At 42.2% G+C, this 19,024-nt stretch overlaps 1 protein-coding gene across 7 annotated transcripts in view; it reads right to left on the reverse strand.

Annotated features, from left to right (window-relative positions):
- tns2a (tensin 2a) overlaps positions 1–19,024 on the reverse strand; it is a 99,394-nt gene that overhangs the window by 62,724 nt on the left and 17,646 nt on the right. Inside the window, exon 1 of one of the 7 annotated variants that reach the window (XM_061736790.1) lies at positions 13,666–13,759. The exons of the other annotated variants lie outside the window; for them this stretch is intronic. Within the exon in view, the coding sequence (XP_061592774.1) occupies positions 13,666–13,674 (9 nt within the window). The 5' untranslated portion in view covers positions 13,675–13,759. Of the gene's footprint in view, positions 1–13,665; positions 13,760–19,024 lie in introns of those variants that run through there. 7 annotated transcript variants of the gene reach the window in all.

A 19,024-nucleotide genomic window follows, 5' to 3' on the forward strand; every position in this document is an offset into this window, starting at 1 on the left:
GTAAGTAAGTACGTAAGTAAGTAAGTAAGTAAGTTTGTAAGTAAGTAAGTTCGTAAGTAAGTAAGTAAGTAAGTTCGCAAGTAAGTGAGTAAGTAAATAAGTTTATAAATAAGTTTGTAAGTAAATTTGAAAATAAATAAGTAAGCTTGTAAGTAAATAAGTAAGTAAGTTCGCAAGTAAGTGAGTAAGTAAATAAGTTTGTAAATAAGTTTGTAAGTAAATTTTAAAATAAATAAGTAAGTTTGTAAGTAAATAAGTAAGTTTGTAGGTAAATAAGTAAGTCCGCAAGTAAATAAGTAAGTCCGCAAGTATGTTCTTAATTAAGTAAGTAAGTTCGTAAGTAAGTTTGTAAGTAAGTTCTTAATTAAGTAAGTACATTCTTAATTAATTAATTAATTAAGTAAGTAAGTAATTAATCAAGTTCGTAAGTAAGTTCCTAATTAAGTAAGTAAGTAAGTTCGTAAGTAAGTAAAGTTTATTCCTATTGCACCTTTCACAGACAAGGGAATGTCACAAGGGGCTTTACAAAGAATAAAATTATACAATAAAAGTAAAAATACAATAAAAACAAGACGATACAGATAAAAAGCTCCTAGAATAAAAGTAGATACAATCAACATGATGGTCATAAAACAATCCTCTCACTACTGATGTTTAAAAGCTTGGAGGACCAGGTGGATTTTTAGTTTGCTCTTAAAAGCATCGATGGAGTCCAGAGAACGTAGAGAAGGCGGGAGATCGGTCCAGAGACTCGGTATGATCTCCTTGCGTCTTAAAGCGGGTACAAGGGACCATGAGCTCTGGTCACATGACCTCAGCCTCCGAGATGGAGTGGAGGGCGTAGTAGGTCCTGGATGTAGGAGGAGGCCTGACTATGCAGAGCTCTGAATGTCAGCACCAAGATTTTAAAGTTAAAAGGGACGGGGAGCCAGTGGAGAGCCAATTCCTTCTTGTTTAGGCAAGAAAACAAACTGTTGCAGTTGTCCAAACAAGACGACACAAAAGCATGAATAATTAGCTCTAGATCATTTTTAGAAACAACTGTTCTTAGTTTGGAAATATTCCTTATCTGGTAGAAACAGTTCCTCGCCAGCTGCTTGGAGTTTTGTTCTAGTGACATATTCTCGTAAAAGTCAAGCATTTGGACGCATGTGTCAGAGGAGATGGACGATTAGGAGACTGCTTACGAAAATGCTAAATTGTTCTGATGGGCTACGTTGTGACCACCAGAGTATAACAGAACCGCAGGAACCATCTCAGCTTTTTCAGTGACTTTTTCTGTGCTCTTTTTTTTGTTTTTTAACTTGGTGGTTTGGTGCAGTCGTCTGTTAACTCAGTAGATCCTACCAGGTCCACCACTGGAGACGTGACAGCCGATAACAGCCAGGTAAGAGGTCAGAACCGTAACGAATCCCGAGGTTTCATTACGGACCTTCGCTAATGGAAACGCGGCTAAATGAGGTACTTTAGCAAACACCATCCAATTTGTCCCAGAGTAGAAAGAAACTAAACCAGTGAACGTTTGGAAAGACCTTGCAGTTGGCCATGAAGGTCTTCGTTTTGTACAAAATCGAATATAATATTTTATTGAAGTCATATTGATTGTCATATTTGTTGATATCTAAGGGGACCCACTCCCACGCCAACTGACCCGGAGCCTCACACGCTATAAAACATCTACCAGTGTTTTAGTTCAGAGTCCACACACACGCTTCAATAAACACACGAGGCCCACGGTGAGTTTAAAAAAGCCACCGGATGCCGCACGCCGCACCGCTGCGGTGACGTGGGCCGGCGGATAAACACATGGACGAGACGGTGGCAGCATTCTTCCAGCTCCAGACACAATCAAAACCACGGCACAACCCCATCGCACGCAATCGTGGCCGGCCACCGGTGCACGGCGCGGCTGCTGGGAGCGCCATCAGGTGACGTGAGGGGCACTTTCTATTTCATGCAGCAACTGGGGCCGTGGGTTCTTCAGGGGTTTTTTCTCAAGCAAACAGGAAATCTCGCCGTGCAGAAAAAGGGCAAATTTCTGTTCAGGAACCACAACGAATTCATGGAGGTCCGACATCACTCCATGACATTTGAAAGCCCCTTCAAGTGCAACAACCAACACGGGAACCTCTGCAGACTCGTGAAAAAGCTCCGGACCTGCGACCAAACGCCGCTCGAGGAGAAGCTTTGATTCTTGTTAATAATCTGCTTGATTTTAACGTAACTCTGCAGATCTGGCATCTCTTTCTGTCCATCTTAACTCTGATTAAACCGAATCTGCGAGAACTTGGACCGGTCTCTTCCAGAGGAAACATTTTGCTAATAAACCACTGGGCAAATAAAGAAGAAAGTACAGAAAACTCAAAGACACAAAACCGTGAATATTCTGAAGAATCAGCCCTTTGGACAGAAGCTGACGCGGCTAATCTAATAATAGCTCATTATCAAGTTCTAGTGAAATATATTCTCAGCATTCAATATACAGATATATGTACCGGTGTGGACATAAAGCAGAGAAAACATTGGAAAAGTTGATTAACTTGATTATTTGGTGGAACGGTGGAGGCTACACGTGTTAGCACTCAGGTTTATTCCGGGCCACTGTCGGCACCGACGGGTCAGTTACGGCGCTGCAGCCGCTGAAGTTCAGGAATTGGACCAAACTTGGCTCTTTTGATGAGTCGGAGCCAAATCCAGACAAAAAACTAACAACAACAGAAACTAACAAACCACCTGGTTGTGTTGATAAATCAGCCTCTCGGTTACAAACACCATGATCAATGCTAAAGTCGGGATTATTTAATTCATAATTAATCAATCATTATTTATTTTGGAGTTACAAGTGATCTGACTAACACGAACTTCACGTTAAGATTAGAGATTAAAGCAAATAATTTATAGGAAGTCCTGACAATTTCAGAGGAAGACACTTCAACGGGGATGGATAGATGGATGGATGGATGGATGGATGGATGGATGGATGGATGGATGGATGGATGGATGGATGGATGGATAAATGGATGGATGGATGGATGGATGGATGGATTAGGGATGCAAATTATCGATTATTTCATTAATTGATAGTTGATAACCTTATCGATCGATCATCGATTAGTTGATAAGCGGCGTTTTTCCCCCATCTGAGATACAAACATAATTTTTCTTTGCTTATATAAAATACAAAGGACATTTTAATGTATTCCTTAATCAAATATGTATTTGATACAAAAGTAACAAAAATACATTTTTGTACCACAAGGAATATAATATAAAGTGCACTTCAAGGCTATTAGTAGCAGCAGCCATAATAGTGTCATTTGTGTCAAGCAAATTTTAAGTTCTAGTTACGTTTTAAGTTAGAGTTTTGGCAGTGTTCAAAATAAAATGATGAGACCTGCTGTATTGGAGCACATTTTCTTTTAATTAAAACTGTAGCGGGGACAGATGTTTAGAGAAACCTATGTATGTACCGGGTGAAGGCTGATTTATGGTTCCGCGTTACAACAACGCAGAGCCTACGCCGTAGGCTACGGCGGCGGCTCTGCGTCGATTTAAGGCGGAACCATAATTCAGGCTTTAGGAGAGTATATCGGAGAAGAACCAGAAGAATATAGAGTGGATTCAAAATAAAAGTTAAGCACTGAGCTACATGTGTCTCCCGTCTCGGCCATTGCAGACTCATTGCCTGAGCATGATATTACTAAAACCAAACATATCCGTCTCTTTCTTCTAACTTTATGTGCGCGACGCGGCGCGTTGTGTCGCATTAAATGTGGTCCGGGCGTAATACCAGCTGGTGAAATTAAACGAAAAAAATAAATAAATAAATAGATTAATTGTAATCGTTAATTTTAATCGGGTAATTTCATAACGGCAATTAATCGAAAATCGATTAATTATTAACATCCTTAGGATGGATGGATGGATGGATGGATGGATGGATGGATGGATGGATGGATGGATGGATGGATGGATGGATGGATGGATAAATGAATAGATAGATGGACGTAGGGCTGGGCGATATATCGAGATTTTAATATATATCGATATATTTTCAAACGCGATATGGTACGAGACAATATCGTTTATATCGATTTAAAAAAAAAAAATTACATTTTTTTTTTAACTTTTTTTTTTTAATGATTTTGATATAGCTTATTTTGTGACAAATTGACTTGAATGTTTTATTTGAGATTTGCACAAATGTTTTGTTATTTGCACAACTGTCAACCTCAGTGGAAAAGTCTGCCTGTTACTGTCTACATTGTATTAATTGCACAGTGTATTTTAATTTAATTGTTATGCAGGAAAGGGATATTTGTTTTATTTTATTCAAGAAGCATTTTTATTCTATATATGCAGGCAGTTTATTTTTATTTCATTTGTTTTATACATTTTGATATTGTGCAGACCTCTGTTAATAAAGGTACCTGTGTGACATTTGGCACGAGGCTTTGTATTAAAACTGACTGTTTTTTTAAGGGTTTGCCTCAGAAAAAAATGAAGCTAACAGAGATGCTATGCTATAATGCTTTGTGGAAAACCCCAATTATGGTACAGAAAAAATATCGAGATATATATCGAGTATCGCCATTCAGCTAGAAAATATCGAGATATGACTTTTGGTCCATATCGCCCAGCTCTAGATGGATGGATGGATGGATGGATAGAGATAGAGAGATAGAGAGATAGAGAGAGAGATAGATAGTTAGATACTTTATTAATCCCGAGGGAAATTCAAAGTATTCAGCAGCTACATAGATGTCCACAAAACAAATCCCCACTAAAAGCATCAGCGGTTCTGTTAACAACCGGACCGGGCTCGACCCGGGAGTCCGGCAGAGGAAACCGGAGTGAAGGACGTTTACAGCTTCGTGGAGGATTAAAACAGCTGCTCGTCTGAGTGCACCAGCACTAAAACACAAGCTGTAACGCAGAGCCCGGGTCCCAGGACGGCGATTACTGTCACCGCAGCGACGGACCAGGATAAGGAAAATATCTTCCTCTAGCGAGAGAAACCGGCTGAACTCTCGGAGCTGCAGGAGGGAACAGGAGCGAAGAACAGCAAACATCAGGTTAAACATCAGCTTCGCTGGACTTTCCCCTGTCAGATGAGTTAATTCAGGATGGAGGACCCTGCTGTCCTGGTCCTGGTCCAGCTCAGACCCCCCTGGAACCCCCAAGACCCCGGCCCTCCACACCACTACAACATCTGCCATGCACAACAAGCTTCTTGTGCTGATATTTTTAGCCTTCTGGCAGAAAAAGGGAATCAAAAGTTTCTGGAGTCAAAGAGATGCTTTCTAACCGGGCCACTCCCCCCCCCCAACCCGCTAGCGGTCCCCGAACAGTGGCTGGATTCAACGAGGGAGGGGTCCGACAAGCTCATACAAACGTGAAAACAAACACGGAGAAAACAGCAAGGCAAGTTTATTTGTATAGCACAATTCAACACAAGGTAATTCAAAGTGCTTTACATCAACTTTAAAAGCGGCAAGAAACAGTTAAACAGTAAATAACAAATAAAATGAGGTAAAATAATAAAAAGCACAAGTTGTTAAAAAGTAAGGACAGTAGAGTACAGCAGGTACATCTCATTCTTACAATGGCAAGAATTACGTTTCTATACAGTCAAAACGTACAAAGACCGGGTCAAATACAGTATTACAAAAGTAATCTGTAACAATTCGTACGGTGAATTAAACCAATTTCACAATTCTATGCCACCATGCCTGTTTCCAGGTCTTATTTCACACAACTGATGAGAATTAAGTTTCTATACGGTCAAAACGTACAAAGACCGGGTCAAATACAGTATTACAAAAGTAATCGGCGTCGAACAGCGAGCTCTTCGACGCAGAGCGCCCACCCCTCCTGAGAATATTGTCCCGATGCTCCAACAGCGATGGCCTTTGTGGGGAGGGGGGGGCGTCTTCAGTGACCCTGTAGCGGTGACCTCAGCCTCAGCTGCAGATGGTCATGACTAGGCCTGTGTTGAAATTTTTACAACTTTTGGTATTTTTTTGTTTATGCTCAAAAAAGGAATGTTTTGTTGGACACAAAAATAACTGGTGCCATGTTTTTGCCTTTAAATATGTTTAAAGGTCTGAAAACATTAAAGTTTTCAGTTATCATTGCATAAATTGTCTATATTTCATTACTTTATATATTGTCTTGGGGTTACATTTGCATAAAATGCTAAAAGCCAAATTCTCAAAAATTAAAAACTGAAAAAGACCGAAAATTGACAAAAAATTCAAACGGAATGTGGGAAAAAATAATATCGATTTCATGTCAAGAATCGATTACGATTCTTAAGATTTAGAATCGATTATCAAGCTTTGATTCGATTCGATTCTGATATCGATTTGGGTTAGTGTTATTAAAAATGTTTTCTCAGCTTTTGCATGAATTATATGACTGTGTAGGTATGCAACATATTAATACTATCATATTGAGATTCAACAGCAAGTATTGGCAGATAATGATGCTGTAAGGACCAATCAGCTCCCAGAATGCTGATAGAACTGCTTTCAGAAACATCGTGGGTCAGAATTATCAAACAGATCCAGGGCAGCAAACAGAGGACGTATGAAACTGGTTTGATTTTTTCCCATTTTTTAGAATTTTATTTTTAGCATTTTATGCAAATGTAACCCCAAGACAGTATATAAAGCAAAGACATATAGACAATTTATGCAATTATAACTGAAAACGTTTTCATACCTTTAAACATATTTAAAGGCAAAAACATGGCGCAAGTTATGCTCGTATCCAACAAAACATTCCTTTTTTGGGCATAAACAGAAAAATACCAAAAGTTGTAATGATGAAAAAAAAAGAAAAATCGATCTTTAGACACAAATCGATTTTTAGGAATTAATATGAGAATCGATTTAGGAAAATCCATTTTTTTCAACACAGGCCTAATCCAGCATCATCATAACTTTGATGAGGCATCAAACGCAAACCGTAGAAGTGGTTCCGAAGCCGGACTTGTTAAAACGGCGCTACACAGAGATACCGGTGATCGGCTACTCGTCATTACTTTGACTCATTTCCACAGAATGTAAAACTACTGACACTCAGGGGACGCTGGCGTTTCCATGTTTGTTTGACACTAACAACCCATCTAAACACTGTTGGCAGAGCAAACCCCCACCCCTCCGGGGGCCTTGTGCTGACCCGACTTCAAAAAACTCTCCAGATCCATATCTGACAGCTCTTCCACGAAATAAACTCATGGACCAAAGATCAAGTGTCGATGTCCCGACAGCGAAAGTCACAAGACACCAGAGGAAGAGTCATGAGACGGCTCCCACTTGAGGAGGACTTTCCTGTCCTGGCCGACGGGTTTAAAATCCACCTCTTTTCTAGACCCTCAGGAGATTCTGTGGTCAATCCCAGCCATCGTTGGGCAAAAAGTGGGGAGTAGTTTATCAATCAAGGGTGGAGGGGGGGGGGGGGGGGGTCTGATGCTGCCAATCAAACCTCTTTCTGCTGTGTACAGACGAACGTCAGGTGTAAAGACTCGATGCGACCACATCTGGTCTGCCCACCACCGGCCCGCCCCATGTACGATCTGACCGCACCTTCACGGCCATCGTCCTAGGCAATGCCATTGGCTGAGGCGCTCGTCGGAGCCTGAAAGGTTGAACTCTTCTCCATTTCTGATGTGCGCAACAGTCGCCCCATTGAAAGTTGATGAACAGCAACACGACCGATGGTTTGAATCCAGCGTTAGACGTCGTTGTCATGATGTCAACCGTAGCTCTGTGAGACAGTTACATCATTGTTGGCAGCAGTAGTCGCAAGAGACAACCAAGAAAGGGTTTCCAACATTAGCCTCCAACCTCAGCTGGTTCCTCTGGATTCAACTGGTTCTGTGTTGGTGGAAATGGCTGTAAATGGGATCGGTACCAGACCTATTCCACGAGATGGGCCAGGGTTGTCCAGAGCTACTTTAGGTAGTTACGGGATGGGAGACCCTGAGGGCCAGACACTTCCTTAAATGTAATCACATATCCCATCCATCATTATCTGTACCAGCTTTGCCTTCTTAACCCTTGTGCTGTCTTCGGGTCAAGGAAGGAGGGATGGTAGAAGGGAGGAAAGAAGGAAGGAAGAAAAGAAAGAAGGAAGAAAAGAAGGAAGGAAAGAAGGAAGGAAGGAAGGAAGGAAGGAAGGAAGGAAGGAAGGAAGGAAGGAAGGAAGGAAGGAAGGAAGGAAGGAAGGAAGGGAGGAAAGAAGGAAGGAAGGAAAGAAGGGACGAAAAGAAGGAAGATAGGAGAGAAGGGAGGAAAGAAGGAAGGAAGAAAAGAAGGAAAGAAGGAAAGAAGAGAGGAAAGAAGTAAGGAAGGGAGAAAAGATGGAAGGAATGGAGAAAAAAAGGAAGGAAAGAGGGAGGAAAGAAGGAAGGAAGGGAAAAAAGAAGGAAGGAAGGGAGGAAGGAAAGAAGGGAAAAAAGAAAGGGAAAAGATGGAAGGAAGGAAAGAAGGGAGGGAGGAAAGAAGGAAGGAAGGAAATAAGGGAAAAAAGAAGGAAGGAAAGAAGGGGAAAAAAGGGAGAAAAGAAGGAAAGGAGAAAACAAGGAAAGAATGTACGAGGGGAGAAAAGAAAGAAGGAAGGGATAAAAGAGGAAGGGAGAAGGAAGGAGAGAGCAGGAGGAAAAAAGGAACAGGAGAATTAGGTCATTTTGACCCAAAGACAGTACAAGGGTTAAGGATCTGCTGGACCCTGTCCCTATCCCTATCCCTATCTCTACCCCTACACTTATCACCTCTATCCCTATCCACGCTCCTGTACGAGTCATCACATAAAGTCCAACCCGTTTCAGCTGGTTCGGTTCGTTCTGTGTTGGTGAAATGGCTGTGAATGGGATCAGTACCAGACCTATTTAACGAAGTGGGCCAGGCTTGTCCAGACCTAGTCTAGGTAGTTTGGGGATGGGAGACCCTGAAAGCCAGACACTTCCTTAAAAGTAATCACATATCCCCTAAATCCGTCATTATCTGAGTCATCACATAAAGTCCAACCCGTTTGAGCTGGTTCGGTTCGTTCTGTGTTGGTGTGAATGGGATCGGTACCAATCCTATTTCATCAGCAGGGCCAGGTTTTCCAGAGAGGGGATTCAAACCCAAACCAGGAGCTTGAGATGTCCCCGAATCCTTTTGTCCCTTTCAGACACCGAAACCTGATCGCCTGGGCTTCAAATGCTGGCTGGTATAGGATAGGATAGGATTCAACTTTAATAATCCCCAAAGGGGAAACTTCATTGCCACCATGGCCACAACAATACAACATAAAACAATCAACAAAACACATTAACATGTCTCCACCTAGGCACAGCAGTGGATCAATACAACAAAGAAATAACCAGAAAATTACCCCCCCAAAAAAGGGAGATAAAGAAAAAGAATATAAATCCATTTAAAAGTGCAATGTGCAAGACAAGTATAGCAGCAAATTAAACAGCTAAGAATATAGCTGCAATTAAAAGTGCACTGTACAAGAGAATATGGCAGCAAGTTATGACAGTCTAAAAGAGTGGCTGCAGTTTAAAGTGCAATTTGCAGTACAAGGGTTAATATAATATAGCAGCAAGACATGACATCAGCAGTCCAAGTTAAAAAGTCTGGTTGCTGCAGGAAAAAAGGACTTCCTAAATCTCTCTGTGGAGCATCTGGGCAAAAAAAGCCGGGCCTGGTACCTAGTCCAAACACAGCCAAGCCCGGTCCAAAACCTCCCGTCTCCACCTGCCGACTCAGGACAGGAAATTTCCCCCTGCTGGGTGTCAGACAAACGGAAGAATACGGGGTTTGTTTATGAAAACGAAGGCGTATCGGTGGCTGCAAACAGGTCCTGGTGCTATTATGTTTGGCAGAATTATACCCCTTTTCCACCCAAAAGGGTTCCAGGGCGTGTTCTGCACCAGTCTGGACCGCGTGCACGTGAATCCCACACCCCTCACCTGATTCCTTCATTATTCGTGGGCATCAAGGCCGGCGTGTGTTCGTGTTGAATGTGTCATTGAATGTGTTCACGTGCATCCGCAGGGTGGGACAGGCAGCGCTGGGAACAGAGACTGCCTGTTCCAGCGGTGAGGTCAGCACGCCGCCTCGATACACTTCCGTCCGCTGCGAGGACTCCCGCTGCACACACACACACGCACACACACACATCTACACGCACACACATACACACTAGCAGCTCCCCTGTCTGCTACAACCTGACTCCCACCGCGTAGCCTTCGCCGGTAAAGTGATATTCAGGTGACGCTTCAGTTTTCGTCAGAACCCGATCTGGTCCGGGCCTCCAACACATGTAGAATCACCTGCGGGGCTTTAAAGCAGCAGGTGGGGGTGAATAGCAGCTCCTGTGGGGTTTCCCACCCGGCGTAACTGCCCCTGGCACAAGAGGGGTGTGGTGGTGTGAAGAGGCCTCTGTTCCAGCCCTGGAACCTCCCAGCTACACCCAATAATTACAAATATAGAATAGCTACTGTACGGCAAACACAGCGGCGGTGTTGTGGCGCCGGTCGCTGGCCGTCTCAGCTTTTAATTCTGCGACTTATGCGTAAAAATAACCTTTAAAAACAAAAATCAGTCTTGGTTCCGGGGAAACAACCTCAACATCATACAACTGCTTCACTGTGCTGCTGATTATATAACAAAATAATAAAAGAAAGAAAACACTAACCACCCCGGGCCTGGTTCTTAGGATTTAGTCGGGTAGGTTGCTGCTATTCTGCCGTGTGATAACACAACGCCAAAGCGGGGACGACATCAGTAGTGGTACTAGAGAAGCAACTGTTGCTGTGTGTCAATCTGGGAAGAAAACAAAGAATCTGAAGCTCAAAGTTTAGCAGCGACGGATATTTTTCAGAGGTGGGAAGGATTCAGTTTGAAGTTCCCAGCCAGTTTACCCCGACGTTGGACTGTGTGACGATCAGAGAAATACACAAAAAACCCCAAGAGCTACGTCTCAGACCCTTCGGGCTTCACTGAGCATGATAAACGTTAAAGTTTTAAGCTCAGCTGGAAAAAGAAAAAAGAGAAAGACCGGAAGAAGAACCTGGAGGGACGACTGAGGCCACGTTTACACATAGTATGTATCTACAAAAACGGATATTTCCCCCTCTACGTTTTGAAAAATATCCTCGTTTACACGAACCCGGATAAATACACTGTTAAGGTGCTATGAGCAGCCAAACCTGCAGGGGGCAGTGTAACGAGAAGCATAAAGTCATGCTAGCCAATCGGAATCCTGGAAAAAAACATCAACAAATGACACGTGTGAAGCCTGAATAATATGGTTCCGCGTTAAATCGACGGCGTAGCCTACGTACGGTGTGCGTCGCCTCGTACCCTACGCCGTAGGCTCTGCGTTGGTGTAACGCGGAACCATAAATCAGCCTTGACTGCCAGTTACTTACAAGATGAACGAGAGCCTTTCATTTGGAGTGACAGAGTTACTTTTAAGTGTGACTTTAGAATATAAAACAGGTAAAATACAAGAAAATATTGACGGTGGCCAAACAAATTGTAAACACAGGTCGCACACATGACGCTGGTGACGTTTCTGTTGCATAATGTGACGTTCTGAAGCCTAAATCTCCGTTTCCCTCCGTTTACAAGCAAACGTGAAAACAGAGTTTTTGAAAATCTCCACTTTGGCCGGAGTTTTCAGAAATGATTGTTTTTGGTGACTTTGAGCTTCGTTTTCCTGTAAACGAAAGGCCAAAACGCATGAAAACGCCACCGTTTTTGCTCCGTGTAAACAGGGCCTCAGCTTCGCAAAACTGGATCTGAACAACCCACGAGACCCACAGGTCGGATGGGACCAATGTGAAGATGTTTGGTCTTCAATATCCAGGAGGAAACCAGCAGAAGCACCTCCGACCCACTGTCAAGCACGGTGGTGGAGGTGTGATGGTCTGGGGGTGTATACCAGCTAAAACACCTCCAAAATAAAAGAGGGAAGGTTCTGAAGCGGCCGAGTCAGGGTCCAGACTCCCAGCCCCACTGAAACACGAGTACCCGAGAACTTCGATGGACTGAGGAAACAGAAACAGGGTTCTTGAACCTGGCTCCTTTTAAATCCCAGAAAACTGGACTTTTCCATTAAACAAGGACCGTCCGGTCCGATGAAAGCTCACACCGACATCCGGGTCGGATCCCACGGGGGAGGAAGGAGCTCGCCGCTACCAGAGGAAGGAAACGTTGGACAGGTTGGACAGGTGAGTTATCTGGATGCTAATCCGGGACTGTTGTCGTCACGACGACGAGCTGGACACGAACCAGCAGCATGTGGCAGAACATCACATTCACACACAGCTGGAACAGAAGCAGGCTTTCAGCCAGACACACAGACACACACACACACACACACACACACACACACACACACACACACACACACACACACACACACACACACACACACACACACACACACACACACACACACACAGGCTGTCATGTGTAATTCGGGCTACTCTTTTTTAACAAGGCGCTAATGACTTTAGCTCAGCTATGTGTCCACATGGCCGGCGGGACAGGACCTGGCTTTATTCCTCCACCGGATCACGAAACAGACGTTTTAGGAGTGAAGAGAAACCAGGGAAAGGAAAGTCACAGCTGATTTGAGCAGCTGTTCCAGATGTTGACCGGTTCAAGCAGATACAGCGGGAGGACACCGGGAAGCTCGTGGGGAAAAATAAAATATATTATGTAAAAAAGAATAAAGTAAACTGTGAAATAAAATACAAAAAGTAAATGAAAATAAAATATTAAATGAAAGTGATAAAATCAATTAATGTAAATAAAAATCCAATGCCCTAAAATAAAAAAATAAATAGGTTAAAAGAAATATGGTGGGAAAAAAAGGAAAAATAAATCAATAAAACATTAAAATAATAACTCAATTAAAAAAATCAATTGTCATAAAAATATTTTTATGAATCTAATAAAATAAATTTTACAGAATAAAAAATATAATAAGGTGAAAAAATAAATGAAATAGGGTGGAATTATTTTTTAATAAAACAAAAATAAAATGGATAAAAAAAATCTAATTAAAAAAAGCTGATAAATAAAAAAATAAATAGTATTAAATAAAAATATGATAAAATAATAAATAAAATATGAAATAACGTAAAATATAAATAAAAAGAGCGACAGAAACTAACATCTGAGTCGTGCTCATTAACCCCCAAACAAATCTTTAGTAGCTCATTTGTTTCTTTCTAGTAAAATTAGGGGACAAATCCTATATTTGACCTTTTTTTTTAAGTACACGCGTCTCACCTGGACGCGTAAAAGCGCGCACACGGCTGAGAGGCGTCATATGACCCGAGTCGGAATCCTTCTGTCACTTTAAGTGAAAACCCGAGTCAAACTTCACGGCCTGAGACGGAACCACCCGGAAAAAGCATTTTAAGAGGATAAAAACACAAAGTGGAGGAAAAATGTCACAAAACTGAAAAAAAAAAACTGCTTTTCCGCAGATTTCTTGGCACAAAACTCCAAACTCCGAATGTGCGCAACACACGCGCGTAAAGACGTCAAATCAAAGCCCCCCCTCTCCAGGTCCAGGAGACCCGCAGCTGGACCAAAGCCCTGCAGAACCCCGCAGACCCCCGGGGCCCCCCGGGCCGGGACTGACCTTGTTCATGGTGTCCCGGTTCAGACGCAGCGCCTCATCGTCGGGAGGATCGATCCTCGTTCAACGCGCTCCGGTTCTGAGGGGGGACTTGTTTTCCTTTCTGGGTCCTCCCTCCGTTCCGGGACGGACGGGCGGAGCTGCGCGCGGAGCGGCGCTCCTGATTGGCTGAACTAACACTCTCTGCTTCTCTCTGGCTCTCCCGGGACCCAAGAAGCCGCAGGACTGGTTATTGTTGATCATTTATTACTGCAGAACTTTCTCCTTTCTGTAATGTTTCCGTTCAGAAACAAGCAACTTTACAGATTTAAAACCAGTACTCGAGTTGTAAAAGAAAGTCAGGGGGGATGGTGGATTTTATCATATGGGGACAGATTATTTGTGCTGATTACAAATAATATAATATATTACAAATAATAGCACTGACCAAAACACCTGCAGAAATACTGCAGGAATGACATAGCAGCAGTTAAATGCAGCCTTCTGTAAGCTTTAAATATCCACTGGGCTTACATCAAATACATCAAAACACAACAATAAAAAACAGTTTTCTGAACTTATCAATATGTCTCTGTCCTTCACAGGATAAGTAAAATGAATCACTGCAAAAACTCAAAATCTTAACAAGAATATTTGTCTTATTTCTAGTTAAAATGTCTCATTTTAGTAAAAAAAAAATCTCATTACACTTAAAACAAGACTCATCACTGGAAAAAACAACAATTTTCACCTGTTTCAAGTAGATTTTCACTTAAAATAAGTAAAAAAATCTGCCAGTGGAACAAGATTTTTTTGCTTGTAATAAGAAGATACATCTTGTCCCACTGGCAGATTGTCCTACTTATTTCAAGTGAAAATGTACTTGAAACAGGTGAAAATTGTCAAATAAGTTATTTTCCTGGTGTTATTTTTCTGGTGATGACTCTAAATGTTGAAATAGCAGTAAAACCACATTCATTGATGAAATGACATAAGAGACGGAAAGGGGGGATGGCAGTTTTACCGGGGGGATGATTTTGACCGTTTTTTAATTTCAGGGGGGACGCCATCCCCCCTCATTCCCCCTCATCCCCCCTCCACTCCAGTACTGTGTAAAACTATTAGAATAAAGTAAAAATGTTAAATATGTTGAAACGTAGTACCAGCACTCAGTAGTATATGAACTTCAACTCTGCAAACAAACTGCTGAATTACATTCAGTGTTATAAATTAATAGATTCTGATTGAAATTATGTATAACCCTACCAGAAGGAAATTATAACTGCAACATTTATTTTATCCTTGTTTTCTTTTTAATATAAGCTACATTTATTTATTTTATTTGTCATTATTTTTTCATAATATTTATGATGTTTAGAAAATTTATAATTTTAATTTAAGTTTTTTTGTTCCTTATTTTCTATTTCCTATCTCATTAATTTGTCCACTCAGTACAGGTCTTTTCTAATGTGCTTGCTACATGGCAGCTTTGATGTGCCTTGTTTGTTTGTAAATTCAAGAATTTTCAATACTCAGTTGGACTCAGTTGGACTTCCAGGTCCAGTTAACCTGTTGACCTCTGCTGAAGTTACACGTCAAGGTGCAACATTGGGTAAAATTACAATTATGAACTATAATTTAGCCTCCTCTCTGTAATGTACCACCCGATTTCATCGTTGTAGTTCAGAAACAAACAAATTTACAGATGTAAAACTATTAGAAAAAAGTAAATATGTTCATTTTGTCTACGGATTATGGATTTTTGTCAGACAAATCATTTAGGATAATTTGGATATGCATTGGATTTGGAGTATGGATAATTTCATTTGCTAGTTCTTTTTGTCAGACAAATAATTTAGGATTTTTAATTACCTGACATGTTTCAGCGATCCTTCATAAGGTAAAATAACAAATATAAACTATAATTTAGTCTCTTTTAGGGGTGTGGTCTCTTGATTGGCAGCAGCTGTCATGACTCTGGCTACTGACCAGAGCCGGCCCAAGCCTCCATGAGGCCCTAAGCAAAATTAGATTTTGGGGCCCTCTATTACTGCCAATAATACTGATTATTGATCTTTCACACACCCACTATAAACTTATTTCATGTTCTTACCTGTCATTAAAAATACAGTTGTATTTTGCAGAAAAATCTTTCAATTAATATTTTGCTAAATCAGCAACTGCCCCTACTGGCCACACAGAGAAGCAACAGGTCAAAGGTCAAAGAGCTGCACCGTTGCAGCAGTGTTGTTTCCATCATCCTACTGTCAGCCTGGCAGGTTTTTACCTATCTATGGTTTTTAATCTGAAATGGGAGCAAATTTAGCTACAAGAGCGGCCTGGGGTTGATTTACACTTAATATTTAAAGTTATATAGTACTAAGTGTGATACTGAGTGTCATCTATATTCTACAGTGTAGGCTACTAAAAGAAACTAAATAATCAAGTAGATCATTTATAAACCATTTACTGTAAACACGTTATCTACTTTATTTTTGGTTTTAAATAAACTGCAATAGCAATGTGAAACAACAATTTGAAGTGGAACAATAACAATTAAGTGCAACAACAAAGTACTACAAAAACTAGAACTATGATTAAAATCACTCAACTTAAATAAACAGAACCTCATCAATATGTTCTCCATATAAAAATAAATTAAAATGTACAAAAACAGACATTATTAAGTAGAATAAACAAATAAAATCAAACAAATACTTAAATAATGATGTAAATGAACAGAGGTACCAGAAACATGTTTTATTTATTTATTTATTTAACTCTTGGGGGCCCCCTAGTGGTCACGGGGCCCTAAGCAGACGCTTAGTTCGCTTATGCATTGGGCCGGCTCTGGTTCTAACCTCTGCGCCGTGACCTAACAGACCATAATCATTCATATTTTAAAGAGAATTTTTTCTGCTGTGCTGTTAACTTTGCTATCAGACCGCCGGGGCGGGCTGTGCTGGTCTGGACCGGTCCTGGTAGCAAAGCAGGACTAAGAGCAGGAACCAGGATGGATGATTTCAGGACCGAATGGATGATTCTGCTGTGATCTGGGCTTATTCAGTCCACGACACCGGTGGGCCCGACCACAACCCGACCGGGTCCAACTCCTCTGAGCAGAGTAAGAGACGACCAAATAATCCTTAATCAAATATTCCTCAAATGAGATGGAGGCCGATAATTTAACATAAACACACATTCCTGCTGCTTTTCCAGACGTTTCCATTTAAAACTGTATTAAAGCCAAAGAATAGAAAGTGAAAATGTTAGTTGAATAGGAGAAGATTAGACAGCCTGGAATAAAAAGCAAATGAACATAAGATGACAGAATAAAAACTGTATGCTTGAATGTTTTTATTGATATTTGCTCTCCGTGACATCACAGAGGACGCCATTGTCTTAACGCGGTCATGTTCTCCAGGCGGTGGATGTTTCCATCCCATCTGCCGGTAATTCTTACCAAACATTCTTATTCTGGTTGTGGAGATGTTTTCCGAGGAGATGTGTGTTTGGTTGTGAGGGAAAGTTGGCTGAGGCCCGGCTCGCGCCGGTGCCGTTTTTTTTTTTTCCGGGCAGCAACAGAACCAAACGTTTGTTTGTTTGTTGCAGCACTTCACGGAGGAACTGTTTTATGACGAAAAAAGGATTTAGCACTGCTCCAGAAGCTCCCAACCTGGACCGCGAGTGGGAACGCCGCCGGTATGTCCTTGTGGGCCCCACGCGGTTTAAAAATAGCTCTTTAAATGGATTAAAACACATATGATTTCAGTATTAAACCCCCCCTAATGGGAGGATTATATGAGACGAATATATTGGACCCATAAAGGGCCCAAGGGGGCTAAATGGGCTCAGCGGGGGCCAAGTGGTGTGGCTCCCATAAAGCTGGTCACCAGAACCAGTTAACCATTTGGGTCCCAAACGAGAAGGAGGTGAATTCCTCTCTCGAGTCTAATGGCACTTTTACACTAGTACCTACTCAGTCTGACTCGACTCGCCTTGCCCTCGTTTCTTTTTAGACACCCAGATCAGAAGTAGGAGGTTTGGAGCGAAGCTGCTGTGACGTAATTGATTGTGTGATCTAAACAAAGAAGACAACAACACTAAAGATGTAGAACCTGGAGGAGATGATAGATGTGCTGCTGGGTCTGTGGCTTGTGTTCCATATCAAGTTAAAAAATGAGAGTGAGAGAAGCTTCAAGCGGCGACTCTTTTTCATGTTTTTTAGTTTGTCTCTGCGCTGCTGAAAAGTCCATTGGGACCCGTGAGCAGCTATGAAGTGACAGAGCTCCTGGTGGATCTGGTCGTTCCTTATCGCCCGTCTATATCTCTTTTTAATTCTCTGAATATGAACATCTGCACCTCAGAGTTGGATCACCAAACAGACTTCTGCTGCCATTGCCTGTCGAATAAAATGAACAAGAAGCCGTCGTCAGAGTCGCTCTTTCGCTGATGTCACATCCTGACTCAGACGTCTAACTCCAACCCCCCGACCAATCGGTGGCCTGTAGTGTGATGATGTCACAGCCCGCTTAGAACCTCGGCAGAGTAGTAAATGGAAAAGTATCTACTCGGCACATTAGACCCCTACTGGAAAAGAACCAAACCGAGGCAAGTCGGGCTGAGTAGGTACTAGAGGAAAGACGCCATAACAGAACCAGGGTGTGGTGGACGGGACTCTACGGGACGGGAGTCCACCTTTAACCCATATAGGCATCTGGTTGTTTTCTGACTCAGTTTACATCTCGATACCTGTGTTGACTTGTTGATAGAGGGGTTTATAAAGTGTTTGCTCCGCCCACTGAGGGGTCGGACCCACCAGAAAACGTTGAAGCCAAACCTGCTTGTCATCTGGAGCAGCTTCTCCTTCATCTGAGATATAAACGGGCTGGAAACTGGACCCTGTGTTGCGCCGTCAATGGGTTCCAGGCTGGCCCTGTGTGAATGGCTTGAGAAGGTGATGCGCAGGTACGTTGGTGATGAATGGGATGGACCCGGAAAGGATGTCCTATCTTTGACCCGGGCCGACGACGTAAGAGAAACCAATGCCACTTTTCCACCAAACCCGTTCCAGGGCTGGTTCTGGTTCTGGGCCAGTGCTGAGTTTGGAACCGGGCTTTCTGTTTCCACTGACAAAGAACTGGCTCCGGGCCAGAAAACCCGGAAAACTCTTTGCTGGACAAGAGGAAAGAACCGCTTACGTAAGCGGAGGGGGAGGAGTTATTAAGACCAACGAATCGGTTCTCAGCTGGTTCACAAGTTAAACAACTGGGGGTACAAGTGGGCCATTGCTGAGGATCAGTTCCACAGGGACCAGGACTCGGACTTCTGCAGTTTTCAGTTTCATAGAAAAACCGTGGAAGCTGCTGAACTCATCTGTTTC

This window comes from Cololabis saira, chromosome 12, assembly GCF_033807715.1.
Source record: "Cololabis saira isolate AMF1-May2022 chromosome 12, fColSai1.1, whole genome shotgun sequence".
In the NCBI taxonomy this organism is placed as follows: domain Eukaryota; kingdom Metazoa; phylum Chordata; class Actinopteri; order Beloniformes; family Belonidae; genus Cololabis; species Cololabis saira.